The sequence below is a fragment of the Haliotis rufescens genome, unplaced genomic scaffold (genome assembly GCF_023055435.1).
Source record: "Haliotis rufescens isolate VD_foot unplaced genomic scaffold, xgHalRufe1.0.p SCAF_4, whole genome shotgun sequence".
Taxonomy (NCBI): domain Eukaryota; kingdom Metazoa; phylum Mollusca; class Gastropoda; order Lepetellida; family Haliotidae; genus Haliotis; species Haliotis rufescens.
The window spans coordinates 3,082,226-3,097,158 of NW_025964112.1; the positions used below are offsets into that span (position 1 = coordinate 3,082,226).

General features: G+C 42.5%; 1 protein-coding gene across 1 annotated transcript in view; it reads right to left on the bottom strand.

Annotated features, from left to right (window-relative positions):
- Positions 1 to 13,195: 13,195 nt before the first annotated feature.
- Positions 13,196 to 14,933, bottom strand: part of LOC124149918 (homeobox protein Mohawk-like) — a 61,619-nt gene continuing 59,881 nt past the window's right edge. Inside the window, exons 4-5 of the mRNA XM_046521764.2 lie at positions 14,870 to 14,927; positions 13,196 to 13,713 (exon numbers count right to left, since the gene is read on the bottom strand). Coding sequence (XP_046377720.2) covers positions 13,632 to 13,713; positions 14,870 to 14,927 — 140 coding nt within the window. The 3' untranslated portion in view covers positions 13,196 to 13,631. The remainder of the gene's footprint in view (positions 13,714 to 14,869; positions 14,928 to 14,933) is intronic.

A 14,933-nucleotide genomic window follows, 5' to 3' on the forward strand; every position in this document is an offset into this window, starting at 1 on the left:
ATGGTAGTCCGTTGATGATATAGTGTTGGTGATATGGTGTTAGCGATGTAATGGTAGTCCGTTGATGATTATAGTGTTGGTAATATGGTGTTAGCGATGTAATGGTAGTCCGTTGATGATATAGTGTTGGTGATATGGTGTTAGCGATGTAATGGTAGTCCGTTGATGATTATAGTGTTGGTGATATGGTGTTAGTGATGTAATGATAGTCCGTTGATGATTATAGTGTTGGTGATATGGTGTTGTTGATGTGGTGTTAGCGATGTAATGATAGTCCGTTGATGATTATAGTGTTGGTGATATGGTGTTGTTGATGTGGTGTTAGCGATGTAATGATAGTCCGTTGATGATATAGTGTTGTTGATATGGTGTTAGCGATGTAATGATAGTCCGTTGATGATATAGTGTTGGTAATATGATGTTAGCGATGTAATGGTAGTCCGTTGATGATTATAGTGTTGGTGATATGGTGTTAGCGATGTAATGATAGTCCGTTGATGATTATAGTGTTGGTGATATGGTGTTGTTGATGTGGTGTTAGCGATGTAATGGTAGTCCGTTGATGATATAGTGTTGGTGATATGGTGTTAGCGATGTAATGGTAGTCCGTTGATGATTATAGTGTTGGTAATATGGTGTTAGCGATGTAATGGTAGTCCGTTGATGATATAGTGTTGGTGATATGGTGTTAGCGATGTAATGGTAGTCCGTTGATGATTATAGTGTTGGTGATATGGTGTTAGTGATGTAATGATAGTCCGTTGATGATTATAGTGTTGGTGATATGGTGTTGTTGATGTGGTGTTAGCGATGTAATGATAGTCCGTTGATGATTATAGTGTTGGTGATATGGTGTTGTTGATGTGGTGTCAGCGATGTAATGATAGTCCGTTGATGATATAGTGTTGTTGATATGGTGTTAGCGATGTAATGATAGTCCGTTGATGATATAGTGTTGGTAATATGGTGTTAGCGATGTAATGATAGTCCGTTGATGATATAGTGTTGTTGATGTGGTGTTAGCGATGTAATGATAGTCCGTTGATGATATAGTGTTGGTGATATTGTGTTGTTGATGTGGTGTTAGTGATGTAATGATAGTCCGTTGATGATATAGTGTTGTTGATATGGTGTTAGCGATGTAATGGTAGTCCGTTGATGATATAATGTTGGTAATATGGTGTTAGCGATGTAATGATAGTCCGTTGATGATATAGTGTTGTTGATATGGTGTTAGCGATGTAATGATAGTCCGTTGATGATATAGTGTTGTTGATATGGTGTTAGCGATGTAATGATAGTCCGTTGATGATATAGTGTTGGTAATATGGTGTTAGCGATGTAATGATAGTCCGTTGATGATATAGTGTTGTTGATGTGGTGTTAGCGATGTAATGATAGTCCGTTGATGATATAGTGTTGGTGATATTGTGTTGTTGATGTGGTGTTAGCGATGTAATGATAGTCCGTTGATGATATAGTGTTGTTGATATGGTGTTAGCGATGTAATGGTAGTCCGTTGATGATATAATGTTGGTAATATGGTGTTAGCGATGTAATGATAGTCCGTTGATGATATAGTGTTGGTGATATGGTGTTTGCGATGTAATGATAGTCCGTTGATGATATAGTGTTGTTGATATGGTGTTGGTGATATGGTATGGGTCACCCGCGGAGATCCGGGGTAGAATAGGTCTTCAGCATCCCGCGCTTGTCGCACGTAAGATGCAACTGTGCTTGTCGTAAAAAGCGATTAACGGGATTGGGTGATCAGACTCGCTGACTTGGTCATCGTATCCTAATTGCGTGGCTCGGTACTCATGATATCAATCACTGGATTGTCTGGTCCAGACTCGATTATTTACAGACCACCGTCATATAGCTAGAATATAGCTGAGTGCGGCGTTAAACAACAAACAAACAAACAAAACCAATATAGTATTGGTGATATAGTGCTGATGATATATCATTGGTCATTTATCCGTCTAATCCATCTCTTGTATATACGTGCAGTCAAGGTTCATCCGTCTCTTGTATATACGTGCAGTCAAGGTCTAATCCGTCTCTTGAATATACGTACAATCAAGGTCTAATCCGTCTCTTGTATATGCGTACAGTCAAGGTCTAATCCGTCTCCTGTATATACGTACAGTCAAGGTATAATCAATCTTTTGTATATACGCACAATCAAGGTCTAATCCGTCTCTTGTATATACGTACAGTCAAGGTCTAATCCGTCGCTTGTATATACGTACAATCAAGGTCCAATCCGTACAATCAAGGTCTAATCCATCTCTTGTATATACGTACAGTCAAGGTCTAATCGGTCTCTTGTATTTACGTGCAGTCAAGGTCTAATCCGTCTCGTATATACGTACAATCAAGGTCTAATCCGTCTCTTGTATATACGTACAGTCAAGGTCTAATCCATCTCTTGTATATACGTGCAGTCAAGGTCTAATCCGTCTCTTGTATATACGTACAGTCAAGGTCTAATCCGTCTCTTGTATATACATACAGTCAAGGTCTAATCCGTATCTTGTATATACGTACAGTCAAGGTCTAATCCGTCTCTTGTATATACTTGCAGTCTAGGTCTAATCTCACCTACCCTTCCTGTGTCTGTGTACAGTCTAGAGCAGAGCTGTCGAGGATGAAGCAATGTATGTATGTGCCTCTGTAAGTCTATACCTGGGTCCTGTACCTTACGTGTACGTCGAATCTACGGTCAAGTATTTGCTCACAGTCAACGGTTATCAATCATTTACTGACGATTTCTCATGTTTTGTGTCCTAAAGCGGTGACATCCCGTGGAATTCGTAAATAAGAAATGCATGTCCTGAATTGAACTTTCACATGGCACACAATGTGACGGGAGGAAACACGCCTTACAAAATGCCTTTCGTCAACTGATATGCCGGAAACCGGTCGCGACCTGCCGGAAACCGTTTTACGACAATAGCTAGAGATAAGCTTTGTGTTTTTGTGTCGCACAGTCCGTATTATAATAGTCTTGTGTGTATCACGCGGGTATTTATACTTAAGTAAATTATCAGCAACTGCTAAAAAAGATACTGTGATGACATTCTGTTTGCACTAACCTTTCAACGAATCTTGTAACTATGACTATTCTTTGTTTCACACGTTCACCACAATATGAAGGGATCGATATTAGTATAAACCAGAAACTGAATTATGAATCAGAATATACCTTCTTGCAGCTAGAGCGGAGAAGGTGTTTACGCCACAATCAGAATTAAACCAGCTATTTCACCGCAGTCTGTAAAGAATCGAGTCTGGGGTAAGCGAACCAGTGATTGATAGCACGAACAACGACCAACGCCATCGGATTAGTTGCCCCACAACCGTAGCCATATATACCTGATCGGATGTTATGTTTTATTGTTTGTGTATAACATGTGACACTATGATAAACATTACCCCCCCCCCACACACACACACACACCCCCTTCCCTCTCTGTCTCTCCCTCTGGCTCTCTCTCCCTCCCTCTCTCTCTGATTTTCCCTCTCCTATCTGACCCTCCCTCTCTCACTGCCCCCCCCCCCCCCCCCGTCTCTGTCTCTCCCTCTCTGTGTCTCTCTCTCCCCCTCTCTGTCTGTGTCTCTCTCTCCATCTGTCTGTCTCTCTATCTCTCCTCTGTGTCTCTCTCCACCTCTCTCCTATCTGACCCTCCCTCTCTCACTGCCCCCCCCGTCTGTCTCTCCCTCTCTGTCTCTCTCTCCCCCTCTCTGTCTGTGTCTCTCTCTCCATCTGTCTGTCTCTCTATCTCCCCTCTGTGTCTCTCCCCCCCTCTCTCTCCCTCTCCCTATCTGACCCTCCCTCTCTCACTGTCCCCTCCCTGTCTCTGTCTCTCCCTCTCTGTCTCTCTCTCCCTCTCTCTCTGTGTCTCTCTCTCCATCTGTCTGTCTCTCTATCTCTCCTCTGTGTCTCTCTCCCTCTCTCCCCCCTCCCTCCCTCTCCCTATCTGACCCTCCCTCTCTCACTGTCTCCCCTCCCTGTCTCTGTCTCTCCCTCTCTGTGTCTCTCTCCCTCTCTCTCTCCCCTCTCTCTCTGATTTTCCCACTCCTATCTGACCCTCCCTCTCTCACTGTCTCCCTTCCCTGTCTCTGTCTCTCCCTCTCTGTCTCTCTCTCTCTCCCTCTCTCTCTGTCTCTCTCTCTGATTTTCCCTCTCCTATCTGACCCTCCCTCTCTCACTGTCTCCCTTCCCTGTCTCTGTCTCTCCCTCTCTGTGTCTCTCTCTCTCCCTCTCTCTCTGTCTCTCTCTCTGATTTTCCCTCTCCTATCTGAACCTCCCTCTCTCACTGTCTCCCTTCCCTGTCTCTGTCTCTCCCTCTCTGTGTCTCTCTCTCTCCCTCTCTCTCTGTCTCTCTCTCTGATTTTCCCTCTCCTATCTGACCCTCCCTCTCTCACTGTCTCCCTTCCCTGTCTCTGTCTCTCACTCTCTCTCTCTGTGGCCCTCTATCGCTCACTAAGATTAGGCAAAGATAAAACTCCAAACTACATTTCACTTCGTGCATGTTTACTGAAACCTGCGACACAGCCAGTTTTTGTCACATGCTTAAGAAATGACATAATTATGTATAATGCATTGTCTAGTTTAATATAGCCCCGCCTGTTTGGTTGTATGAGCTAGGACATATCAAAGCCAGAGGGATTTAAGATACAAAGACAGACACATTCACGGTTAAACACAAGAAATACGATATATCAGTGTTGTATGGAATTATGCTGAGTCCTAATTATTCAATATGTGTAATACGAATGACTTGTGTGCAGTACAGGTTGTGATGTACTGTGTGATATATGACACTCTTTATATGCTGTCTCTTCTGCAATGTGCTAAAGTAAGTGATAATTAGTTTTATTGATCAAGTTCGCAACACGAGACAGGAATGTCGCCTTGATATCTTTTACAACCACTGACTCATCCTACAAAGTAAAGGTTATCGGCAACAACATTACTTATGTATATACATCCGTGTTCGCCGCTTGTGTTTGTGTCGCAGCACATTTGTTTTCACTTAAAAAATGGAATTGACGAAACAATTACAAACGTTATCGAAACATTACTAAGCTGAAAATAGCCGCCGAAACACTTAAAAATGTTAGGTCCAAAACACAACTGTGATACCCGTAAAAATACATCACCATGTAATAACCATTTATTGTTTGTTTCATTTTTCGCTACCATTTAGCACAGGTGTTTTCATTCTTGTGCCTGGCTGTTTGTATATATGCCAAAACTTCAAGCACGGTCCTGAAAGTGGCCCATCGGAATAACAGTGTCCGGACTCGGGGGGTTAAACTGTAGTGTGCTTAGAAGACTTTCACGACTTACACTACTAAGGAGACTAAATGCTACATGAAATGGAATTCTTACTCCATTTGTACTGCTGGCATGAAAAACCGTTTCTCTATTATTTGCACTTAGGGTAAGAATGTTATAAAACTATATACTCTAGCGGGGTGAAACTTAGGTTATGCTTGGAATCAAGTTGCAGGAGATTGATGGGAATTCTTTGAAATTAGGCATCCATGTTGTCATGTATGGGTGTCTGATCAGCTGTGTGTAAACAGAGGTGTTTCTTTTCATCAATCAATATTTAACTGATATCACACCGCGCCATATGGCCATGTTTAGTACTCACGCACTTAGCCTTGCTCCAAATCTGTACTGAAAGAAAAGTCAATGGATGTGTAGTGATTCTACCCTCCTAAAACAAAAGAGTTGAACTTCCATCTTACTGTGCAATGTTATACATCTCCGTGCTGTTGAAAATGACAACGTCGCGTTCTCTGAATTTCGTTACCATCTAAGCACACGAGCGTCAAACAAATGTAAGTTTACTAAACTCTTGAGCAGTTTGTACATATAACAGTAGTCTGTCTTACAGACCCTGATACAAATATATATCAAATACAGCCCATGCAAGTCTATAATGTTTGGCAAGTCTAGATCACTGCAGTATCAGTGAAAATGAAGAGAGTCACTTGGCTCCTTTTTATTATATTTTTATTAAGATAACTGAACAACTGTTTTTTTATGTACGATATGTTCATTTCAGAGACTAGATGTTAGTCTACATATAACAGCATCACCTCATTTTTACGCCTTTATTATAGGTCCGATTTGGGTCAAATTTGGATTAAAAAAGAATATATCGCTATTTATTATCCGATAATTTTTTCCCACATTATAGTGAAGTACCTGACATAGTTCCAACTTAACGACCTCTTCGCAACTCAGTGACCTCCCGCGTTATCGTTTACATGCTATCATGGAAGCTTTTAACAGTGTTCCAGTTATATCGCGGCGTGTCAGCTTAATGTGGGGGGAAAGTCCGAAGTGATGCAGGTCTCAGACCCATCGAGCACGGAGTATGGTGCTGACAAACATAGAAACATAATCGGGGCTAACCGGGATTCGAACCCACAATCATAGGATTACTGGCACTCACAGCAGCACGACACTCAGCTCAACAAGGTCTGACATGGGACTGCACTCAGACGTGGAATAACCAGACACAGGCAAACCCTCACTGATCTGTACAAGTATATATGTAAAGTATATATGTAAAGTATATATGTAAAGTATATATGTAACAAAGGTTTTGTGGATCTGCTCTTCTTTCATGACCATGTCAATGTCCTCAGTACGTGAGGCGTCATGCTACATGCCCCGTCAACGTGATTATTCATTTCATGTAACAATTCGTGACGAAAGTGCTCAATTGGAGTGGGGTATCTGCAAAAACATAATTCAAGGGATAGACAAAGAACTGTCTGACGGATCAAATGTGTATGCATTTCACACCATTCAACCAGGGGGCTTTACGTCGGGTAGCATAAGTCGAGGTGTACTCAGAACGGGTCTCATTCTGTAAGGGCGATATACCTTTCGGTGTTGTAATCTGGTACAAGGGATAACCTCTCTACGGAATATAATGAAACGTCCCTGTGATTAACGTTTAGAATATTCCCGACTGGTTACATATATTACATCCTTACAAATGATTGCATTGGCTCCGTTACCAAATTAAATACAATTATGTTATTGTGACTGTTATCTTTCCCCATTATACATATTAAGCCACGTACCCAAATTTAAAATTTCCAAAATATGCATTTGGATTTGTTATTATTTATATTAGGACCACATGCGTTACACATTTAACTTTCCCTAAAGGAAAAATCTCTAGATATTGTTAATATCTTCCTCCTACCATCTGACAAAAGAAACAAACAATCAGCCCTACTATAAATAAATTTGATTTTGTTTGTTTGTTGTGTAACGCCGCACTCAGCAATATTCCAATTATATGACGGCGGTCTGGAAATAATCGAGTCTGGACGAGACAATCCAGTGATTGACATCATGAGCATCGATCCACGCAATTGGGATACGATGACATGCATCAACCAAGTCAGCGAGTCTGACCACCCGATCCCGTTAGTCGCCTCTTACGACAAGCATAGCCGCCTTTTTACGGCAAGCATGGGTTGCTAAAGGCCTATTCTACCCAGGATCTTCACGGGTCATATAGAATTTGAGATGATCTTAACAGATACTAGGCAGTTGTCATTCTCATAGAAACAGAGCCGTCAAAGGGTGGGGTGGGGTGGGGTGGGGTGGGGTGGGGGATAAACAGATCTTGGTTCCTGTTCAAAGTTATCATTATTTTACACAAGGGTCTATGAACGGTTAAACCTAACGTTAAAGCTATATTTATAAGTTTTAGTGATGGATGTTACAGCGAACGTAGCCTAAATGTTGGAAGCGTGCACGCCCTCTGCTCGTCAAACTTCCCACTGCACATGAGATGCAATACATGAACTAAACACGAGAAACATGATAAACATGACACATTTGCCCAACAGGTAACATATAGCAAACACGCAAATAGCTGGTGATCAGACATGTTGTACGACCGCACGGGCGCATTTTCTACTCGTCACTTGCGAACAAGTTCTAAATATAAGACCTGGGTGTTTACACTGAGAAAGGGAGGATCGATTCTCCCATGTAAGGTTTAGGACTTAGGATCGTTGTAGCAGTAGGACTATCGCATATATATTTTAAAGTACGACTCTTACGGTCGTCTTAAGATCGCTTTACGGACCAGGGTTCTGTGGAACCTTTACAGGACTTAAAAAACGAGGTTAATTTGTTTTTCGTGTAACAAAATAAACGTAAAAAAGCTGAAATACCAGAGCAACTTTTAACTCTCGGAGCTTCCTTTCAGCTTGTTAGAAAATACTAATAAAAGATCGTCTTGTCGGTCTATTGGACAATCAGTCTTTAACAAGTGTTACATAGTCAGGTAATTCTTTCAATTTAGAATATAGTTTTCAGGTTTGAATCTGGTTCATTTAGTTACACCCTGCAAGTGGGAGCAGTTGTCTCACCGAGCGGTTAACGTGTGTATGTTTGACTAGTGACAATTACTCTGCCTGGTTATCTGAAGGAGGGTAGTGCCATGTGTACAGTCTGGGTCCATGGTACGAGTCTGATTGACCCAGTGGCACGAAGGCCCAGGGAGTTATGGCGCCGTCTCTGTCGCTTGTCACGGTGTAAGTAGGCTTGGCTGTACGTTGTCAACTGAGAGTCTGTTCTTATTTTTGTTGAAGAACACGGGAAACCTCTTTGCAAGATCGTTTCTCCCACTAATAAGGTCAATGTCTATTTGATCGCGATGGTTCGCACCTGAAGATTTAGAGATGGCACGTCGTAAAATAAGGGCTGTGTGGTGCAATGTAAGCTCGCGACACTGCCTCCTAGATTCAGCTTGAGAACAATGTAAGCTCGCGACACTGCCTCCCAGAGTCAGCTTGAGAACCATGTAAGCTCGCGACACTGCCTCCCAGATTCAGCTTGAGAACAGTGTAAGCTCGCGACACTGCCTCCCAGATTCAGCTTGAGAACAATGTAAGCTCGCGACACTGCCTCCCAGAATCAGCTTGGGAACAACGTAAGCTCGCGACAATGCCTCCCAGATTCAGCTTGAGAACAATGTAAGCTCGCGACACTGCCTCCCAGAATCAGCTTGAGAACAGTGTAAGCTCGCGACACTGCCTCCCAGAATCAGCTTGGGAACAACGTTAGCTCGAGACATTGCCTTCGTCACTCGAGCTTACATTGCACCATATATCCGTCTAACATTGTAATAGATTCATCATATTTCAGCCAGACCATGGTGTCGTACGACACCTGACATAAAGTTATATCCGATGTGAGCTCTTCTCTCACTAGTAAAACAAAACATCCACCCTGTTTTGATCTCGGAATGGCACGACACCTAAAACAATTCACTTCAAGTGAAAAGATGTTTTCAATCCAGCATTCACATGGAGAAATAACATCCTAGTTACAAGGAACAGTCTGGACACTAGGGTCCTTCCTGTTTGTTTCAAATCCACCATTAATGTCCATGAGATAAACTTCAGATTTGCTTCATGTGTATTCTCCAGGCATTCCTACCTAGGGGGATACGATTCAGGGCCTGTGTACAGTTTTCCTTCGATATACAATTTGTCTCGCCAATGTTGCTTTTCTGTTTCCCCGTCTCGCCTTCTTAAATGCAGGTAACAGCAATTTTCTTCGCCCTTGAGGTTACACACAACCAAATGTTTTCCCATAGACTTCTATAGTAACGTTATATTTCTTTTTAAAATAACTAAGCATTCAACAGCTATTACCTGTACGTGTGTGCACAGTTTGGCCTTAGAACAGCAATAAAAAAATTAAAAATGACTAGCTTAGCCAGCTCCTTTTCCGAGTACCGGAAGCTAAACACACCACCCCCAGTTTCGCACCAAATGTCACCTACTTGAAAATAGCTGTGGTCACATTCAGCATAAGTCATCATGTTGAAAAAGACAGTACTAAATATAGAAAAACATGGTCAGTTTTACTAACTTGATGGATGTACATTTGAAAGACATAAAAATCTTACAGGATATCCTCCAATCACAGCCTGCAGATATCTCTCAATCTGCACTGAGGGCCCTACGAAAACCGCACTGTCCAAACTGGTACTGATTTGGTGTAGTAGAACCTTGAACAACTTTAGTGAGCTGTACTCCAATAGCTACGTTAGTGCCCTGAAGCTTCTTGCTGCTTTTTCTCACCATCTCCCTTTGTTGATAATTACGAAACTTTCCCCCTATAGGCCGTGCTGTGACCGGTATCGGCTTGCCGATTCTGTGTGCTCGCTCGGTCGACTTCTAGTGTTTCAGTAACTGTCAGCTTCTGTTCGCAGAGTGTCTGAATGACATCCAAACAGTTATCTCCAGCTCCTTCTTCCTTGATAGTATAGAAAAGCAAATTGTCTCTCCTTGGTCTGCTCTGCAAGTCAACAATTTCCTCGGTTTTTTTCTCTCAGCTTGGTGACAATGTAAGGCAGTAACATCCATATCGTCACGTGTCAGGCAGTGAGTAACATCCATATCATTACATATCAGACAGTAACTGCCACGTTATCGCATGTGAGACAGTAAATAACATCTATATCACAACATGTCAGACAGAGAGTAACTTCCATATCATTACATATCAGACAGTAACTGCCACGTTATCGCATGTATCACAGTAAGTAACATCTATATCACAACATGTCAGACAGAGAGTAACTTCCATATCATTACATATCAGACAGTAACTGCCACGTTATCGCATGTATCACAGTAAGTAACATCTATATCACAACATGTCAGACAGAGAGTAACTTCCTTATCTTCACATGTCAGACAGTAACGTCTATATCATCAAATGTCAGACAGTAACGTCAATGTCATTTCATGCCAGACAGTAACGCCAAAATCAAGTGTCTGACAGTATTGTCCATGAGAGTATTGGAATATATGACAGATTGAGAGTACTGGTATATGTCACTGATTGACAGTGCTGGTATATGTCACAGATTGAGAGTACTGGTATATGTCACAGATTGAGAGTACTGGTATATGTCACAGATTGAGAGTACTGGTATATGTCACAGATTGAGCGTACTGGTATATGTCACAAATTGTCAGTGCTGGTATATGTCACAGATTGAGAGTACTGGTATATGTCACAGATTGAGAGTTCTAGTATATGTCACAGATTGAGAGTACTGGTATATGTCACAGATTGAGAGTACTGGTATATGTCACAGATTGAGAGTGCTGGTATATGTCACTGATTGACAGTGCTGGTATATGTCACTGATTGACAGTGCTGGTATATGTCACTGATTGACAGTGCTGATATATGTCACTGATTGACAGTGCTGGTATATGTCACTGATTGACAGTGCTGATATATGTCACTGATTGACAGTGCTGATATATGTCACTGATTGACAGTGATGATATACGTCACTGACTGACAGTGCTGGTATATGTCACAGATTGACAGTACTGTTATATGTCACTGATTGACAGTGCAGGTATATGTCACTGATTGACAGTGCTGGTATATGTCACTGATTGACAGTGCTGATATATGTCACTGATTGACAGTGCTGGTATATGTCACAGATTGACAGTGCAGGTATATGTCACAGATTGAGAGTGTTGGTGTATGTTACTGATTGACAGTGCTGGTATATGTCACTGATTGACAGTGCTGATATATGTCACAGATTGACAGTACTGTTATATGTAACTGATTGACAGTGCTGGTATATGTCACTGATTGACAGTGCTGATATATGTCACTGATTGACAGTGCTGGTATATGTCACTGATTGACAGTGCTGATAAATCTCACAGATTGACAGTACTGTTATATGTCACTGATTGGCAGTGCTGGTATATGCCACTGACAGACAGTACTTGTATATGTCACAGATTGACAGTGCTGGTATATGTCACTGATTGACAATACTTTTATATATCACCGATTGACAGTACTTGTATGCCACACAGATTGACAGGACAGCCATGCCCGCAATGTAAGGTTCCCGTACACGCAACCTACACTTGATGTAAACTAAACTCTACATAAAGGGCACATCACCCTGTTTGCTGCCTCGCCACATCTTCGTGACACACTGGTAGCATTATCACGTGCAGTGACCGCAACACACTGCACACACAGCTCGATGCCATTTTACCTCGAAACTTGCACGATTCAGGCATTGACATAGAGAGAACACTTTCGTGTTACACAATTACTTAAAGCTCCAGGGTGAAGTGTTCGATGATATGATATTTGTGTTTAATATCGTGCAGTGGAAATCTTCTATAAATGGAAGCCGGGATGAATGTGTCCATTATCTACTCATGGCATGAAAACCCACATCCCCTGCAGCGTTAGATGCTGTATTGATATTCCTCAATCCCGGGGAGTCAGTGAATAGGACTTATAATGGTGCCTTCAGTTGCAACAACAGTATCTGGCCTCACACGGTGAAACCATTTAGGGAATCGAACCCACTGCCCTTATGTCGCCGTCAATATCACAGCAGAGGACAAGAAGAATGGGCTTCACTCGTCGTACTCGCGTGGGACATGACAACCGGGGCTTTGGTATTGTCTTCACTTGGCTTTCCTTCCCTCCGCTTTCCCGAAATGTCCCGGCTTGGACACCAGGGATTAGCTTCACATATTGCACTCATGTGGGAATCAAACCCGGGCTTTCAATGTGACAAGCGAACGCTTTAACCACTGGGCTTTAATCATACCCTACCTCCTGGTGCCAGGACAGATGAGGGGCGGTGGGGTAGCCTAGTGGTTAAAGCGTTCGCTCGTCACGCCGAAGACCCGGGTTCGAATCCCGACATGGGTACAATGTGTGAAGCCCATTTCTGGTGTCCCCCGTCGTGATATTGCTGGAATATTGCTAAAAGCGGCGTAAAACCAAACTCCCTCACTCACTCACTCAGGACAGATGAAGTCTCTAAGGCAATAATTATAAGTTTAAATCATTTCTAGATCATAAAAATTACTAAGAAAATGTTGTCCCCATAAGAGACGGGAATCCGTGTACTGTCAACATATCTAGACTTGCTTATTAGAAGGATAGAAGTACTACACATCCATGGACGTATCTTTCAATACAGCCTTGGAGCAAGGCTAACATGTTACCTGCTGCCACAAGGATAGAATAACTATACACTCATGGACTCAGTACAGCTTTGGAGCAAGGCTAGGAGAGACGTTTACAGCCTTATAAAAAAACACACACAAATAGAGGTAATCGTTTATTGCTTGGCAAAAATAAAGGACAGTACTTCTCCTAGTTTGGCCGTAGACAAGGCCACACCGTTTCACTTGAAACAAGAGCAACATACATACATCATAACAAGATATATACTCCGTCAGATCATGGCGCGTACAACTGACAACAGGAGTTCGCTCCCTTTGCACCATCACAAGTTCTCTCCCCTGAGGCAAGATAATTCTTTTTTTAAATTCACGTGAAATCTCGGGAGTTGTCGACTGAGTCAACAAGTAGATATAAGAATGAACGATGCACAAAATATACATGCAGTTGACCATTTGTACGATAATATGAACGGGGTTGTGGCGAGACTGTGAAACTAACACTATACATGGAGAGAGACTTCACAATGAAAGGACATCAAGGACTGATCAACATTTGTCAACATCTGCGTCTGCAACGTCTAGGGACGCTGACTCGCGCGGGCCAGGTTGGTGAGAGCCAGGGCAGCATCTATTGTCTTCCAGTACATGTCCTTGTCCTCCCTGAAACAAGGGGGAGAGCGTGAATATTTCAGTTATATCGCGGACAGGCCCCTGAAGTAGGATGATGATATCACTGAAACACCGGACCCACATATATCGACGAGGTACGTCACTCGCTGTCATGGCTGAAGTTGAAATCAGCTCTCTCGTTTAAATTAAATGGAAATGTATGCATGCCGTGTTCACAATACCTCTCTACCTCCCTACACACACGCCCTGCATGCCACAAACCTTCATTTATTGCAATTTATTACCTATATCGAGTGATTTTATCGAAATATTGGCTCATTCGCGACTGCGCGACGGCCACGGAAGTAAACAAAAATATCCGCACTCAATGGCGTAAAGTGCTCTGATTGGTAAATATCACCATGTGCGTTAGTTATGATTGGAGTGTGGACCAATCACAGCTTCAGGAGCCTGTGATATCGCGGCCTGTTAGCGCAAAGTGAGTGTTTGTTTGTTGTTTAACGTCACACTCAGCAATATTCAAGCTATATGACGGCGGTCTGTAAATAATCAAGTATGGACCAGACAATCAAGTGATTGACATCATGAGCATCGATCCACGCAATTGGGAAACGATGACATGCATCAACCAAGTCAGCGAGTCTGACCACCCGATCCCGTCTCGTACGACAAGCATTGTCGCCTTTTAAGGCAAGAATGGGTTGCTGAAGACCTATTCTAACCCGGATCTTCGGAGTGAGAGGAAAGACCAAAGTGTCCAAACACAAAGGAGCGAGAGAGTGCGCCTTTAAGTTGTATGACCGTCGATTAGAGCAATGTTGGGGCAAAGCTTGACGTGTCCCACAACCATTGGATCCGCTACGGAAACCTCGTTAATCCAGATAGTATCGTTCCTATAGACGTTGTGCTAATAAACACAATTCCGGATGAACGAGTCAAAGACCCGTATTAATGTCCCACTCACACAGGCATTGACGAACAAGGTTTTATGACAGTTCTCCGCTTGTTATATCGGGGGTGTCGGTGTACCGAGGCACAACTTAGATGCTACACTGACGTGATGAGCATATATTTCGATAACTTTCGAAGAAATAAAATAATCCTCTTGTTTTCCTCTGATCCTCTGATTATTATACAGCGATGGCATGTAACTGAACAACGCAAGGGAAAGGTTGAAATCACTGACCTGTTATCGCCTGTTGTGCGTCTTTTCTTGGCAGGAAGTTCGCCATCCTCTGGGAAATCTGCAA